Genomic DNA, 17,158 nt, shown 5'->3' on the forward strand with positions numbered 1-17,158 from the left:
GCATCTTCGTGTTTAACTAAAAGTTTAAATTTCTCAGAATATAGTGTTTATGTTTTACAGGAAGAGAGATTTGGTATTCCTGCTCTCTGTGCTCGTTCACTCATTCACTTTCCTCTCTTGCTTTTGCTAAGCAAGGCAGGACTTCACAAAACTGCTGCTTCATACCATAGAAAACCAAAGACTTTAAGGGCAAACAATTGTAATACGTTGTAGCAAAGCCAAACTAAAGATGCTGCAAAACATAGTAGAGGCTCCTTTTTCTCTAGTAGTAATTACTAGTTAAGGTTATGAATGATACGTATATGTTCACTTTTATCAAAGCTGTATACAGGTACATACGAGGCAATTGTTCTTTTTGAAACCTTGCACATTGGGTTACTTCATGTCTTGTGAGAACTCTGCTGAAGACTTCTTGAAGGGAAGAGTAGCACTGTGTCAGATTGCATTTGCTCAGTTTGTTATGAAAATGTTTTGAAACTAGTCTCTCTCTCATTCCGCATTGCTTGTAACCCTAGAAATAATCGCCTGGCATTTCTGGAAGCAGAGCAGTCTGACAGCCCAACTTGTGCTGCTATAGTTAAAATCCGTCAATGTTTCCATTACAAATTTGGAGGGAGGGTTTAATCTTTTTCCCATTTTAAATCATGCCTGGAAGAAACTCTGGATCAGCTTTTCAACTTGGAGTATAAATATATATTTTTTTAATGTTCCTAAAAATCTTTACTTAAAAAAAAAAAAACACAACCAACCAAACAACCCCAAAGCCCTATGACAATGAAATACTGATATTCAGTTCTGAGATTTTAAATTATCTTGAAGATATTTCATTCTTTTTGGTAATTTTCAGTACAATTAAATTAGGCAACAACTTTGTTTCTTCATATCAGTGTTGATTCTCTAGTGAGCCTGTTCCAGGCTGGTATTGCTGCATAATAAACTTTGCAATATACTGAATTGGAAGATTTCAAAACCTTCCCAGGGAAACACAGAAAAGGAACACGCAATTATCATGAAGTATCTGATAGAATGCGTGCCTGTGTACTTTTTTTCCACTCCTGATTTCATTCTAATTTCCCAACGTTTTCTCCAAAATGGTTTCACTTTTCTTGTGCATGAAGGCTGTAGTTTCATGAACGTTTCGAGCAGACGCAAACTGTAATCCCCTTCTCTCTGCCTACACGTTCCTGTTCCCTGCCTTGTGACAGCCAAAGCTTTTGCGTAGCATAAAACCACATGTGGTGAACCAGATCAGGGAAGATAATTTTTTGGTTCCAGCTGTGGCTACACAAGTGTTTGTACTAGTCCAAAGAAGAGGGTGGCACAGGGGCGGGAACAAGTGAGTCTACACTCATGTTTCAATTTATATTCCAATCTTTTTTCTTTCCTTTTTTTTTTTCCTTCCTCCTTCAGTGCATTTCCTCTGCAGCTTGTAAGGTCGTTCTTTGCTATGAGCTTCTTGAGCTGTGGGGGGATCAAACTTTTGCAGGAAAGCGAACGTATGTAATGATTTTTTTTGTCAGTGAAAAACCTTATTGTCCATGAGACTGGCAAACTTTAGCTATTATAATCAAATATTTTTCTCATACCATGCCATAGACCTGTTTTTAGTACTTTCTGTACCATTCCATGCTATACTTTTGTTAAAGTAAATGGTTAAGACTGCTCTCCTGCAGGTTTTCTCTGGGTCATTTTAAAGTTCCATTATGGTCTGATTTTAAGAACAACTGCATCAGATATCCTGAGGACTATATAAAGTGTTTGTGTACTTACCTCCTTTTGAAACTTTGATTATTTGGAATTATATAGCATCTTTTTCTTGAGATTCTTGAAATAATTAACAAATACTGAGATAAGTGGCAGTAATTCTACTATTGAAATACAATTGAAAGTCTAGTCCTTAAGCTGTCTGTGCTCCCTATATTTTTTTTTAATGCATTGTGTGAAGTAGTAAAAGCCAGCAGAGAAACAAAAGAAGTTACTAATTATTTTTATATTTCTCGATAGATTAAGGAAATGTTATCTTCATGTCGGCTGCAATATTCCTTTATGATGCGGAATAGGCATAATGAAATAAACTTAGTTTGTACCTGTTAGAACAATATCTTTTACTTCATCTTTGTATCAGATGCCACAATGAAGAGTGATAAAATTCTACAAGTAGTACTCAGCAGAGGTTATATGTAACTTGAATCTGTGTCATGCGCTGAGCGTGCTTCAGGTGGTAGTTGGGCATTTGGATGCACCCTGAGTACTGTCCCAAACACGATGTGAAGGTGGGAGTATTTAAAATACATGAGTAACTATGTACAGATTTAACACAGTGCTCCAAATGGTCAACAGGCTGCTGTAGACTGAGATAATGTGCATGCTGTGATTGCTGTCTGTAGTTCACTCTAACACGCTTTTTCCTTTGCAGCAGTCCATTGTACCAGCCCACCCAATGGCTCCTCCTAGTCCCAGCACCACCAGCAGTAATAACAACAGTAGTAGCAGCAGCAACTCAGGATGGGATCAATTAAGTAAAACAAACCTTTACATCAGAGCACTGCCTCCAAACACCACTGATCAGGACCTGGTAAAATTATGCCAACCGTAAGTACTATACTTAAATACAGATTAAAAAATCATACCTTAAAAGCTAGTAGTAGGTATGCAAAATGAATGTTTGGGCTATGAGGGAAGAAAAACAAATTTGTAAATAAAATCGTAATTCTGTAGTGTGATGGCAAGTTTCAGCTTGCATAGAAATCAGTAGGAACAGAATATGTTTGGCACTTTGGAGAAACAAAGAAAATTTAAATATAGTGGTGGACAGACCAATGTATTGCTCACGCAAAAGCAATGGTCACCTGTACTGCTGCCTGATGCTGTTGATATGACAGGTAAATGAAAATTAACACCTGAACGTGAAACTTGCTATTAAGAACCTGCAATAGAGGTTCTCCTCTGTTTAGTGCTAACATAATCTGCTGATATAAACTCCTCGAGCAATTGTTTTGTATTGCTGTAAATTATAATGTGCATTTGAAATCTTATCCTAGTTTCAGACTAATTTATGTTGGCTGTACATTACTGTACAATTATATTATGATTTAAAGAAGTGGATCTGCACGAGGATACTCAGTGCTGCCGGGAGTTCCAGGTAGACTTGGCTTAGCAGAAGGTTTTCAGGCAATGTTGTTAACATGAGATTTCTGCTTGTGCGAGTTCTTGGGTTTGTTTTCTCATTTTTACAGCAATACGTGCCTTTTAGTTACTTTCAAATATGTGTCAGATGTCTAGAGACTGTGCAATTACGTTGTGTATATACTGTTTAAAATCATCTTAAATGTTTTACTGACTTTTTAAAGTACTTAGTAATTCTGAAATGCATAGTGCACATTGTGGGTCATTTTGAAGTCAGTGTTTGTGCAATACCACCTTTAAGAAAACATCCCGATCTCTTCTGAACAAGTGGAGAATCATTAGGTTTTACATATAACACCACTGGCCGAGATTCTCAAAATAGTGTTATCTTCTGTTTAGCAGATATGGGAGTAGGGGTATGTAAAAACGTGTCCAAGATCCCAATGCAAGTTAGCAAAATAGCCAGGGAAACTGTCAAAAAAAAAAAAAAAAGTCTTGTATCCCAGCTTACATTTGTTTTTGAATCCTGAAAAAAAAATCTGATGCATAATTTATAGAGAAAAATTAAATCTTGTTTCTTTTCCAAACAAAACTTGGACTTTCAGGATAATAGTCGTATCAGTCATCTTACTATTATAATAAAAGCAACTTGCTACGTTATCTTGAAATAAAAAAAAAAAAAAATCTATTTGGTCATTTTGCCAACAGTAAATGAAGTCAATATATTTTATGGAAAAGGGAACATATTATCAGTCTTTGAAAGGATTCATTGATAAATTGATGGTTTTTACAGCTTCCCACGACGATGACCTCTTGATACTTGAATTTTAGTTCATGTTACAAATCGTTATTTTACAGAAGTAGATTTTTCTTCGCCATTTTTATCTCTTGAGATGATGAAGAAACCTTGGCCCACACACTGACATTAGGGTGGAGTTGTGAGGTTATTTTGCACTGGAGCCACCCGGTAACTACTATTTGGGCAGTGGTTACTATAGCTCCTGATCCTCTTTCTGAAGACATTGTGGTGTGCAGTCTTAGATGTCATCAATATGCATGAGCATCCTAGAAGAGACATGTTTGGTACTTTTCTGTAATTACTCCTTTTCCTCTTGGATAGCCAAAGATGCTCATTTATTTTTAATATTTTTTTTTTCTGTTCAATATGTAATTCTAGTTGGATTGGCATGAACTTCGCAAGTTAGCAGCTGGCAAGAACTGCAGCCATGCAGTTATTAAATGAATTCTGAAGTGAATTTAAGCACCTGGAAGGTCGTTGCTTTTCTTTCTGTGAAGTATTTTTCTCTTTAACATCTTGCTTGGGTGGAAAGGAAGTCCTGTCTCAAAATTCTCCCTTTCTGCAGAGGAACCTAGTGAGATATCCAGAATTTTTAGGCTTGGAACATCTTTCAAAAATCTGGGTAATCTATTAAGAGCCTTAGACTTCACTGCCAACATAGCCCCTTAGCAACTCTGTTGATGTTTCAGTAAGATAGAAATGACTGCACTCTCTCATTGTTCACAGAAGCTCAGTAATTCATTTTTTTAGACTATGGAAAGTTTCATATGCATTTTTTTTCCTTCCTAAAAATCTGCCTAAACTTCTAGGACATAGAGGACAAGATATTGTTGAAAGCAAACCTGGTAACAGCCCGATACCTCACTGAACAACATTTCTGCTTGAGATACTTAAAATGTCTTAAAAACTTCTTGAAGTAAATAGTCTTTTACATGCATATCATTGAAAAGAGATGCAAATATATTCTGTGGTGTTTGAAATAGATTATATTATTGACAAATTAGGTACGTGCTTTTTCAAATTATTATTATTATTATTGAATTAATACCACCAAGTTATTCATAGGGAAAAAAAGAAAAGGTTGAGGGTTTAAAAATTAATAAATGTATTTGTAGAGTTCATTAATTTATTTTTTTGTTTGTTTTAACTTAAAAGAACATTTTTGGTTTAGATTTGAACATTTCTTTGCAATATTTTCAGAAAAAGTGTAGAATATTGAACTAGCAGATAACAGTAAGAAAGCAAAACTAGTTGTTCATAGTTGATCTTTAAGCTAATGTAATACAAAATAAATGAAGAATGTAATCTTGGGCATAGAGGTCAATGAAGAAACTCCTGTTTACTCCAGATCTCTAAAGTGTTTTCTTGAGCTTTTTTAAAATGCCTTAGGTTTTACTGGGAGTAATTTTAGCTCCTTTTCCCCATAGGCCTGATCTTGCTGTCCTACGAGAACGTCCACCTTGGTGCTGAACTAATTTCAGAATGGCTAGGAAGGCTGCTGTGTGCGCAGCAGAGGTGGGCTGGCTGGCTAGCAATCAGCCGTTGTCAGTGGATGTACAGAAAAGGATCACTGGCTTTGCTTTCTGTCTTTGGTTGTTGTCAAACAAGATGGAAAAACACCTGTGGGCTGAGGAAATAATGGTTGAAAAACGTCATTGTCACCACAAATGCCAGAAAGATCCCATCTGCACAGATTTTCACTCTGATCGTCATGGATTTGTATCATATGCTGTACTGAAAAGTTATTTTCAGTGATGGTTATTGCAGAGAAATCCTATTTCCAATATAATCAACTCAGAATGCGAGGTAGAAAATTCTGCAGAGTTCTTGCGTACATGGGTCTGGCCATACAGTCCTTTGATTTCATTTAGTCAATACGTTCACTTTAGTTACTGCTCACTACAGCTAGCAGTGCTAATTTTGGCCATGTTTATATTTTGAGTAATTATTTTTGGTGAATCACTAGAGAAACTTCTTATCAAATCATAGAAGTGTTGGGCTCGCTTTCCTGTTGCAGCACAGCTGTGCAGTATTTACCAGCACACCTAACAACTGTTCACCATTTCGGTGGAAAAGTGCCCTTGTGGTAAGAGCGCGATTTTGCCAGTATAAGGCTCTGCAAATCTACCCTCCACCTTCATCTGTGCGGTTCATTTTTAGCGCTTTGTCAGGTGAAGCTTTCTCCTTTTTTCCAAGATTAAAAGACCACGTTATAACGTTGTTGTGAAGGCTTACCTGGGAGCAGAGCCGTTTCCAGGCAGCATTACCAGCTTTTGTGCGGGAAATGAAGCCTCCACATCTCTGAATAGTGCATTCAAACTCAAGCCTGCTACTCCTGTTAGGCATTGGGAAAACAAATTTCTTCATAGCAGTCATGCCAGGGGCAAAATAAGATAGGTGTTGTGTTTGCTGCAGGAATGTCACGGAATGTCACAACAGGCCTGGTTGTGAGGCTGCCTGAGTGACTGCCTGAGTCACTCCTGTCTGTGACAGGAGCTTGCCATTAGGTATGTGAGGGCAGGCAAAGCAAGAGGTGCGGTGGCCCTCAGATACATCTTTTCTGTGGGAAGCTAGGCAGGAGAAATCAGCTAAATAGAAGGACAAAAGCAGAGGAAAGGAGAAATCGGAGTAAACAGCCTGCAGGGGAAGCCTGCAGGAAGCTGCCTGACCTCAGCAGTGGCCATGGGATGTGGAGCGGTTTCAGCAGCCACTCGTTCTGCTTCCCTCCCTCCAGCTGACTTTGCGGCACAGTTTCTTTTCCCAAACCATGAGGTCTGTTGTACTGAGTGAGCCGCTGTCACGCCGTGCTGATTTTACAGGGCTGCTGGAGCAGTGGTGGCCTCTGCCATGCCTGATGGTACTCCCTTGCCCCAGGGCAGCTCTCAGTACTTGCTTGATGCGCCTCCTTCAGCTGTTTTTGTCTTAGTTTTTTGGTTATGAACACATTGTTTAGGCTTTGCTTGTACATTCCTATTCACTGGCTGTGAGACGGTCATTTCTTGTAGCTCATTTCATATCTGCATCTGAAAAAATGTAAGATAAAATTCATTCCATTTATTTCACTGAAATCATTGAGACTGCTCATATGAATAGAGACTTAAGTGATTGGGTCTTGGGACATTCGGACAGGAGTCTAACGTGCTTTGACATGTTTTCTGGGTGCTTTCCAGGCTTCCACTAAGTGCTGTGCTTCACTGCGTATGACCTTTCTGCCCAAGCCTCATGGTTCCAAAGCCCTGAGCTTTCCACTTTCTTGCTTATGATTTACTTACTGGCCTGCAGCATGGCATCTCTATAGTGCTGCGTTTCTTCAGAGACCTCCTTTTGTGCCATTTACATGATTAAATCAGAATAATGCAGCAGAGCCTTCCTCTGTCTGACAATCCCCAGTCCCAGAGTGAGATTTCAATCTCTGAGGCTGAGCCCAGGTCTTGCCTGTTCAGTTCAGTGTAAATCATCGAGCCAGCCCACCCTTTGGGCTGCTCCCTTCCAGCCTGTTTGCTTGTGCTATGTTGCTTCTATTGAGCTGTCTTTTGTCTATATACTCTTTTTGAAATCTGTTTTTCGCTCTGGACAGTTTCACTTAGGCCTTCCCCCTTAAATTATTCCTGGGTGGTTATTATGTGGATATTTAATGGGATTACAATTAGGAAAGCAGCTGTTTTAAGGTAACAAAGTTAGTGATATAATTAGCACGACAGACCATTGTTCTGTGCCAGGACAGTCAGAACATAAAATCAGAACCTTGTAGTGGTTGCCTTTGCTTTGTGTGCACTGGGAAATCATATACCTTGCTGAGAGACTATTTTAAGAACTCTTTCCTAAATATTCAGCATAGTGAACCCAGGCATAAGTAAAACAAATGGCAAGCTAATGGCCATTTGAAACATCTTAGTCAGGTGTGCTATGTTTTCACAGCATGGGAACTTTTTTTTTTTTTATAGTTGCATACTGTAACGTTTCCCTGTTTTGGGACAGGAGCACCCAAATGCTGTTTCAGTTCCCTGTTCTTAATAAAATGCTATTTTTTTTATTAAGTTGTGCGACAGCCATTAGCATGTTAACATTTCCACATTCTTTGCTTCTCATGTAACTGTGACCTCTCCTGTGCTGCCATTTCCCATCTCATTCAAATATGCTCAGTGCTGAGAAGTAGTGAACTGGAGCTCAAGCATCTACTGTAGCAAGGAGCTGTCATAGCTGCAGTCAGTTCAGAGCAAGAAGTCTGCTAATTTTACTCAGCATATCTCATTAGAAATCAGACATGGCTGGGCTTTAGGAAATAGTTCAACCATCTTTTGCATTTAACTCCTTTGGGAGAGTGGTCTGGACAGGTTTCTGCTGCTCAGTTCACAGTCTAAGGAGATGTCTGTAGCATGAGTATGACCCCTTCAGATAGATGGTGCAGGTCAGGGGAAGCTGAATTGAACATTTCAAACCTAAGTTCTCCAATTTTTTTCTTTAAAGTATTTCTCTGTGTTCATTTCTTTCCTCTTTTCTTGCATTTTTCTTTCATGATTCGTCTGTCAGGTGCAGTGAAATATTGTGTTCATAATTATGTGGAATATCATTTCATGTCATGTAATTGTGTGATACATCTGTCCCCGAAACTGTTTCCTTTGGGATCAGTGTTAGTACTGATTATATTGGAAGAGAAGCCTATCTATTGTTCTTACTTTTTTTTCGGTGGAAAGAAGTTCTCTACGGATGAGTTCCTTTGGAGGCTTACGTGTGCGTTAATTTTTTAAATGGTATTACTGCAAACATCACTGACTAAATAATGCCCAGTTTACAGAATAGCATTTGGTTCTAGAAGGGTGAATCCTTTAGCCGCTCAGCACCATGTGATTTTAATGTTCAGCTCCATGCTGTGCGGTAAAAGCATCATTTTCTTTTCTTTGTTCCTTCTTCAAGGACTGTGGCATGGTTTGGGTTTTGCTCAGTATGTGCAACCTGCAGCAGAATTCCTTTAATTGTACTTTTTTCATCCAGTTTTGCTCTTCAGAGCAAGCATATCACGGAAGGTGGTGAAGGTGTGTTGCTCAGATGCAATAACTGATTACACCAGTGCTGCGCTGCCCATGCAGGCAGGCTTTTTTTTTTTTTTAATGTGTGTGGGATGCAGAACAGCACCGAAATATCCCCTGTAGCCCCTGCTCCAGGGCCGGGTTCTATGGGTGCACCTCAGCAGGGCAGGCTGGCGGAGGAGCAGCTGGGTGCCAGTACGGTGCGTTGAACTGGCTCTGCTGGCTCCTGTGATGCTGCAGTCTGCCACGTAGGAATGGATACCTCACCTGATGAGCTTTTAATTGGTTGGTGTCAAAAGAAAGTATCCTGTTCCTACATCAGAGATGAAATAGCGTTCGGTTTTGTGTGTCCTTTAGCCAGTTGCTCCTGATATAGAGACTACAGGACCTGGTATTGTTAGGGCTTGGCTTCCGCAGTCCGTGGCGAGGCATCTGCGTGCTGTGCCATGGGAATTGGGGCTGGCCTGCAGAGGTAATGTTTGGTTTGAACAGTAATTTCCTTTATTTTTCAGCAACTGCTTTCAGCAGTCATATTACGAAGTGACTGACATGGCATGATGCAAAGGACCTCTATCTTCCCCTGAATATTTGCACTTTAATTAGACAGAAATAAAATTCAGACAGCTTTATAGTCATGATCAAATGAAACCCACGCTGAAATCCTCTCTGAGGAGTTCAGGATGTTTTGTTTTTTCTTCTTTGAACAATAATGCCTTTTTGTAGAATATCATTATATATTCATGTTATTTTTGGGGTGGGGAAATTGTAATTGGGGGGGGGGGGGGGGGAAGTTGTCTTAGAGTCCTACCCTCTGGATGCAGAAAATCTCTTGAGATACCTTGAATTTAAAACAAGTATGATGGTTTTAATTTCCTCTTTCCATTTTGTGATCAGACTTCAAGTTTAAGCAAAAAATAAAGTTTTTTCTAACACAGCATTTCATTTAGTGGCAATAGCCTAGCAGCAATCAGCCACTCTCCTCCGCACAGCCTCTTAAAACCAAGAACTGCCTCCAAGTGCACCAAGTGGCCCGGCCCCCTTTGGGCTTCAGCTGCAGATGCTGGGACCCAGCGATTGCCCAAGCTCCATCTCCCCCAGGGGATGAGAGTTTTGTTGCAGCGTGGGGCCAGAGAAGAGGTGATCCCATGGAATTTCCTTTAGGAAGTGGGGGCGAGGAGAGGGGAAGGAATGCTTCAGCCGCAGCTGCTTGTAAAAGGAGCACTAGGAAAACAGATCTGCAAAAGTTACCACCGTGGAAGATCTCTAGCTGGGAAACAAAAAGCTGATTTGGTAGCATAGGGCCTGTAAAATGTGTAAGCATTTGCAAGTCTGCAGGTATTTGTTCTACAGAGATGCAACCCTTGTTCCCTATCGCAGAGCCGCAGGAAAAAAAAAGCTCTGTGGCAGCTGCTGGAATGCCTTTGATCAGGGTCCCAGTCCCAGTTTCCCCTGGTGGCAGGGGCCCATCTCAGATGGGAGGTGATAGCACCACAGTTGTTCATCAGAATAACCAGTAATTCAAGAACATTCTGAAGGGGGTTGTTTAATTTCAGGGGACTACTGGAAGTGTTAACAAGCCCTGATACGTTCTATAGTGAGAGCCACAATGTGGATGCCAAACGCTGTCCCTCTTAAAGACAGCTTAGGCAGGAGTCTCACTCAGAAACCACTTAAGAACTGAGTCGGCTTAGAGCCTAGGTTGATTTTTACCCCAGCATGCTGATGTTAAACTTTCCTTTTCCTCGGAATACCATTTGGAGTCGAAAGCAGGGTCTGTATTTGCAAACAGATTCTTGTATCTGATGTCTCATATCTAATGCAGTTTCACATAACTCTTAGAAATCTTGTGAAGTCTGGCTGTTTGCTAAAGGTTAGTTCTGCTTAGCTCTGAGTTATGTAATGCTAACTCCTTGGAAGGAAAAAATGAGCCATCTGATGTTGACACGTTATAAGACCAGCCATTTCTTTCAGTAACCTTTCAACCTTTTTTTCCCACATTGCTGCCAAGCTGCATATAGGGTTGAAAAAGTAACACCCCCAGATTGTATGAAACCCAGATAATAAACATCTGTGTTCTACCTGCAGAGTGAAAGCAGTAGCAATTGTAGATTAACAAGTAAATTCAGATTTGTAACTTCCAGTGAAATTTGCAACTGAGGAAATTGGGAGAAAAATCAGTGTTTATCCTTAAAACAAATGAAGAGGAAAAAATCATCCCAAAATGTTAGACCTAGGTCCTCAATTGTTTTCCCACAAGTTCTAAAATTTGATCATGTTTTCACATTCAAAAAATGTCAGCTGCCTTAGTTCACTTTGAACAGTGCCTTACTGAAGACTTAAACCAACCCTGTAGAAAATTAGGTTTCTAAAGGGCTGCTGGGAGAAGAATTAACATTTAAATACCTAACCTTTGCAGAGAGATATGCAGTATCTGGGAAAAAAGTCAAATTTTAATTTGGATGTAGATAATATTATGATACATGGAAAAGGAAGAAAAAGCACCAATGAAAACACAAAAAAAGAAGACTTTGATTTGGGGTCTGTTTTGACACTGTTACTAGTACAAATATTCCACTTGAAATAACCTGTGTGGGTTGAGTTAATCATTAACGGAATCAATTTCAGTAGAAGTATGTTTGAGTTTGTACTCCTATCCTACACCTTCCATTTCAATTTCCTCTCTTACTCACTTTAGTATTTTATTTTCCCAAAAGAGGAAAATCTTGGAGTCTGTTGCTTTGCTGCCACAAGAAAAATTCCCTAAAATAAAAAAATGTGCATTATTTCACTTAACAATTTGGGTATTAACTTAATAAGTACATGGCATTAATTGATAATTGGTATTCTTACCATCATAATTGACCTAATTAGCCCCAAATATGTATTTTGTTTGTTTGTTTTCTCTGTGTTCTGTACAGCTGTGTAATTGTGCATACTGTCTTTGAAAGACAGAGCAGCAGATCAGTGTTTTTGCCTAGGAGAACATTGTTCACTTAGACCTTACACATTGTCAGTATTTCAAGCCCCAGAGTAGCTTTCTGTTTTACATATAGTCACTAACAAGCTTTCAGAAGTCTCTCAGAATAGCACCAATTATTCTGGAGCATTAATAAGGATTTTTTTTTTCATGTATGAGTGATTGCAATAGTGAAATAAATGTGATGGTATCAGAAGATATAAAACCATGATAAAAACAATTCTGTATACAAGGGTAATACAAATACTGCAGAAGTCTGAAGTCTTTTATTTGGAAACCCTAAATGTCAGAAATAAAAATATCTAAACCCCAGAAAAAGAGCCAGGCTATTTGCTTCTGGTTTTGAGGACACTGCTGATGAACTGAAGAGCTGAAGAGCTTTTGGAGTCTGGAAACCAGCAGAGCCTTGCAGTTCAGTACTTAGTTTTATTTATTTATTATTTGTTTATTTAGCACATATGTGAAATCACCAAGGAACTGGTGTTTCTTGCTTCTTTCATTTTGTGTTAACAAACCCCATGTAAAACAGAAAAGCTTACATATGCCTACAAGACAATGGCAAGCTTAATTTCTGTTTGTTTGCAGAGTGCTCACAAAGAGTAATCCTAGAAAGCACCAAGCACCTGCAGGAGCCCACAGCTCCTAATGCCAGTATTAGGATTTAAAACCACTTAGCACTCCATAACCTGGACTCAGAGTTTGTTTGATAGCGAAGGCTGAGATTTTCAGCTACACAATTGCAGTGTGCCAGATAAACTCTGCGGTCTCTGGTTCTTTTTTTTTCTTTCTTTTTTTTTTTCCCCCTTCTTGTTTTTGACCCATAGCTGTACAGTACCCCAGGGCAGAAACCTCCCCTGTATTAAGTGGGAATAACTTGGTGAAGCTCTGGAGAAGCTGCTTGGCAGAGAGGAGAGAGAGACTCTTTCCCTGCAGGGCCTGCAGGTATCAGCCTGGCAGGGTATGCAGTGGAGCTGACGTAGCATCCTGCATTTCCTTCCCCACATCGTTGTATGCAGTTCTGTGACCTGAAAAGGAGCATTTGTAAATCACCTTCATTTTTGTTTCTCAGATAACCTGTATTCAACACCCCACATTTGTTGTATGCTTTTATTATGTTGCAGAGTGATGGCAGGCTTTGTCTGAAATTTTATTGTTAAGGCTGTTTTTTTGTTGCTGAAAGTTTATTTGCTATATTTTGAAGATCTCAAATACTGTGAGGGAAAATGTTGCTCCGTGTTCCTTTTTCCTCAGTGACAGTGGTAGCTTACAGGGCTTTCATGTTGCAACAGGGAGGTACGTAGTACTAGAAAGGCCATTAGCCAGGACTGCCATTGAAAACAATCCATCATCATACCGTGGCCGCAGCAGGAATGTGCTCTTCGCTATGTAAATTAAGATCAATTCTTTTTGAACATCTTCCAAATATTCAGCTATGACATTATAAAAATACACAGTCATCTGTCCCAGTCTTCTGTTTCTTCCCAAGTGAATTGCATGTTACTTTGTTCCATGAGAAATTATAAAGGTTTTTCCACCAGTTCCATTAATTGCTTATTCAGTTACATATTTCTTAATTCTCTTTGAAGTCTAGGAGACTTGCTCTGAATTATACAGTCTTGCAAATATTAAATATTTTGAAAAGAGTTTTTGTCCCAGGAAGAAGGGGTAGCTCTTTCTATCAGTGATGAAATGTTTCCTGTCTAACGCTTGAACTGAGATTGTGGTAGTAGTCTAAGGAGCACAAGCTCACCGGTTTGTAAAACTGAGTTAGGTAGAGTTGATAAGGTGAAAAAATTATGTAGGTGTCAGTAGATTACAGGCCCAAATTGTTAAGATGTTCTTGGGCAGATAGCCAGAGAAAAAAAAGGCTTATGAGTCTGATTTCTTTTTGAGATAAGGGAAAGACAACGTCTGTATTCTCGGGGCAGAGCCCTCCACCTCAACTTGCTTGGATCCAAACCCCCCTCACCTACCAGAGGGGATAAGGGACTGGGACTCCTCCATGGTTGTGTTTGTAGCTGAAACGTAAGCAAGATGTTACTTTCAAAGAGAACTGTTTGCTGACCAAGCATCCTAGTGATTTTTATATGGTGGATGTATGTTTTGAAAACTATGTGAGTTTTTTCTTTTTTTTTTTTTAAATTCCATGAGATAATTATGTTAGAATATGTCCAAATATACTTTAGTGAACTGAGATGCTTAATTCCTTATAATTGGTCTGCAATGTACATCACAATATACTAATAAAAACACTTCTGAAAAAAGGGTCCACTGCTGTTTACATCAGAACTCACCACAGCGATCTTGTTAATTTTTCTTTTTCCACGAAAAAGGAGAGATTAATTTCTTTTTCTCTAGGAGAAAAATAATGAGTTCCTGTGACAGAAGACATTTTAGCGCCCTTAGGGTATATTTCTCTCTTCTTTTTGTGTTAGTTAGTGTGCCTTTTTTGTCCTTCCCTTACGTGAAGGGTAGGAGGCATCTCTGAGTACAGAAGAAAGAGCAAATCATTGTAATTTTGCACTGCAGTCAGGAAGGAGTACTTCTGAGGGCAGTGTTTTCTTCTGTTTGTTAGTGTCCTGTCCAAACTTCCATTTTGTACAGTGGGGCAGAATTTGCAGGAATTTTAACTGCTCCTCAAGGGTTTAAATGGATTTGTATTTGGGCCTGGGTCATTGGTGTTCTGCCTTCTTCAGGATCTTGTAGTTGTCTTCTCATCCTGGTGCCAAAGACATTTGACGGCTCAAATGTTCAGCTTCTGCAACGACAGAGGAAATGTTGAGGCTATTTCTCTCAAATTGCCTTCCTGTCGTGGAGGTTGGCGTTTGGCCGTGACAGCTCTCCTCTGCTTTTTTGGCAAACAGTTCCTCGACATTCTTGTTGAGATCATCCCCACTAGGGCTTTCAGAAGAACATCTGACTGAGGCTCAAATTCTTCACCTTCTGCTGCTCAGACCGTATAGTATGTTATAGGAAAGGGCTCAGTCCTCTCCTCCTACTACTAAATTTGCTTCTAGATACCTTTTGTTGTCTCAAAGATCCGTGAATTTGTGGTTTCTTCCTTTCACCCTGATTTGGTTCCATGTTGAGGGTGTGGATTCTTTTAATCCCGAGGATAATTTAAGAGAAACAAAGTGTCATTAAATTACTGCAGTCTGAGTCATACTTGGTCTGTGAGTTCAGTTCCCTGGCCTTCCCACACAGCGTTTCCGATGTGCAGCGAGCTGAGGCTGTGCAGGAAAGACTGTCGACTGACCTAGATACTGTTTAACTCCTTACTAATGAGTGGATTTTTGACTTTGGATACAGCCTTTTCCTCTTCAGATTCTCAGCCCTTTTCTGGGAAATAGCTGCATCCATGACATTTGCCTGCTTTTGAGTGGTTTTTGTCAAAAATACTCCAAGATTTCAATTTCGATTGATTTAAGCATCTTAAGTTGCTTGGAAAAGTAGTAAATGAACTATTCTAGAATCCTAAGCATTGGCATTGAGATTCATCTTCAAGTGTAGAAGCTCTGGCTTCTTTCACTTAGCACTTCATTACTTTCAGGAAAAAAAATCATTTTGCTGTCCTACAAGAAAGGAATAGTCATCTCAGGCTCTCAGAAGACAAAAGAAAAATGGTCTGTATAGGTCCGTAAAGCCCAGAAACACTGTGACTATACCGTATTAACTACCATCTTGTCATATGTTGTTGAATCTGTTCGAGAAAGTTGTGTTGTGTGTGATACAGAACTAACTTTGCTGACTTTGGGCTTGTCTGTAGTGCATTGGCTGGTTGATTTTTTCCTGGTGCTGTACCAGAACGCGTTTTTTGTATAGTCCCTTCTGTGATGCTCTGGGTTTGTGAAACTGCCATGGCTGCTCTTTTTAAGCAATATTGTATCTGTCTTCATCTGTTTAATGCCTAGTTGGCCCAGTTTGGAGTCACTGTTGTGCAAAGCTACCCATGGACTGTGTTTTCCCTGCTCAGCTAGCATTAAACTCCCTTGTCTGTGTTCCTCACAGTGAAACCCATCAATCCGAGTGCTTCCCAGTACATATCAGCCAAAGTGCAGCCTGGGACATTTGACTTACCCTTCCATGGGGGTATATGACATAGTCGTTATATTAAAAAAAAAAAAAAAATCACTGGAGAGGAGAATCTGGGGGATCACACTAGTTTCAGCCAGCTCAGGTATATTCTACATGACAGTCTGGTAGTGCAGTGTGCTGTGTCTGTATGTCTGTCTGCACCTCATGAGTAAGAATAGGCTGAATGTGTGGTGGTTTCAGAAAACTTCAGTTATACTTGGCTAGCCACTACAGTGATGGGATCAGAACAGGTTAATGGTGTTTTTTAAAAAAATGGTATGTTTTAGCTACCAAAAGCAAATTTCCAGATAAGTATCTATTACATTCTCTTTGCAAAACTGCAGAAATCAAGCTCTGCCTCCTGCTTGCTTCAATCAATATTCAAAAGGCTGTCTATCTGAAGCAGTGTGAAACTGAAGAAGTGTCGCTGAATGTGACCTGACACATCAGCCGCAAAGGTTGCACATTAGATTTTGTGTTACAACTTGTGATTGCTCATGTATCTGAAATTTGGCAACAGATGGATAGTATTTTTTAATGCATAACACTCCTCTGTCCCTATCTCAGCACTTAATACTACTGCAGACATCTTTTCAACAGAGCCATGCAGCTATAATCAATAATATGTGAGCTGATGTTTCTGCTCAATAACATACAGCCACTTAAATGCCCTTCTGAAGTATTTTGACCCCTGGGGAGAACTACTTTAGTCCAACCATTTTCCCTATTGAAATGGAGATGTTTGCTATTCAGCACAGCTGGGACTTGAGAGTAGAGAAGCAAATTCAAATAGGGATCAAACCTACAAGCCATGCTATTTAGGGGGCAAGGCCTCTGGAAGGTCTAGCAGTGATTTTGGATAATTTGTCCATTTAGTGCCATCTTAGTATGATTGACATTAAGTTACCAGAAATAAAAGGAGATCAGACTCTAGTATTAATTTTGCAGTTGCTTCATAATTAGCTGTTAATTCCAGTACAGAATAGCTATTGAAAGCAGGATGTTATTATGAGTATTTCATAAAAGAAGCATTTTTGAAATGCGGTTCAGAGAGACTAGAAGTTACCTGAATGTATTGAACTATTTGTTTTTTTTCCCTCTTGTGCCCTCTGAAAAGGAGAGGGGCAGTCAACTCTGTACAAGGATTGGGTGTTA

At 39.5% G+C, this 17,158-nt stretch overlaps 1 protein-coding gene across 14 annotated transcripts in view; it reads left to right on the top strand.

The window, feature by feature from the left end:
• Window positions 1-17,158, top strand: part of RBMS1 (RNA binding motif single stranded interacting protein 1) — a 154,933-nt gene that overhangs the window by 87,565 nt on the left and 50,210 nt on the right. For all 14 annotated transcript variants that reach the window (XR_004782162.2, XM_035570124.2, XM_035570143.2 and 11 more), the window contains exon 2: window positions 2,417-2,592. Coding sequence is in view for 13 of the 14 variants with exons in the window: in XM_035570026.2 (XP_035425919.1) it covers window positions 2,417-2,592 (176 nt within the window). In the remaining variant the exon portion in view is untranslated. The remainder of the gene's footprint in view (window positions 1-2,416; window positions 2,593-17,158) is intronic.

The sequence above is a fragment of the Cygnus atratus genome, chromosome 6, assembly GCF_013377495.2.
Source record: "Cygnus atratus isolate AKBS03 ecotype Queensland, Australia chromosome 6, CAtr_DNAZoo_HiC_assembly, whole genome shotgun sequence".
In the NCBI taxonomy this organism is placed as follows: Eukaryota; Metazoa; Chordata; class Aves; order Anseriformes; family Anatidae; genus Cygnus; species Cygnus atratus.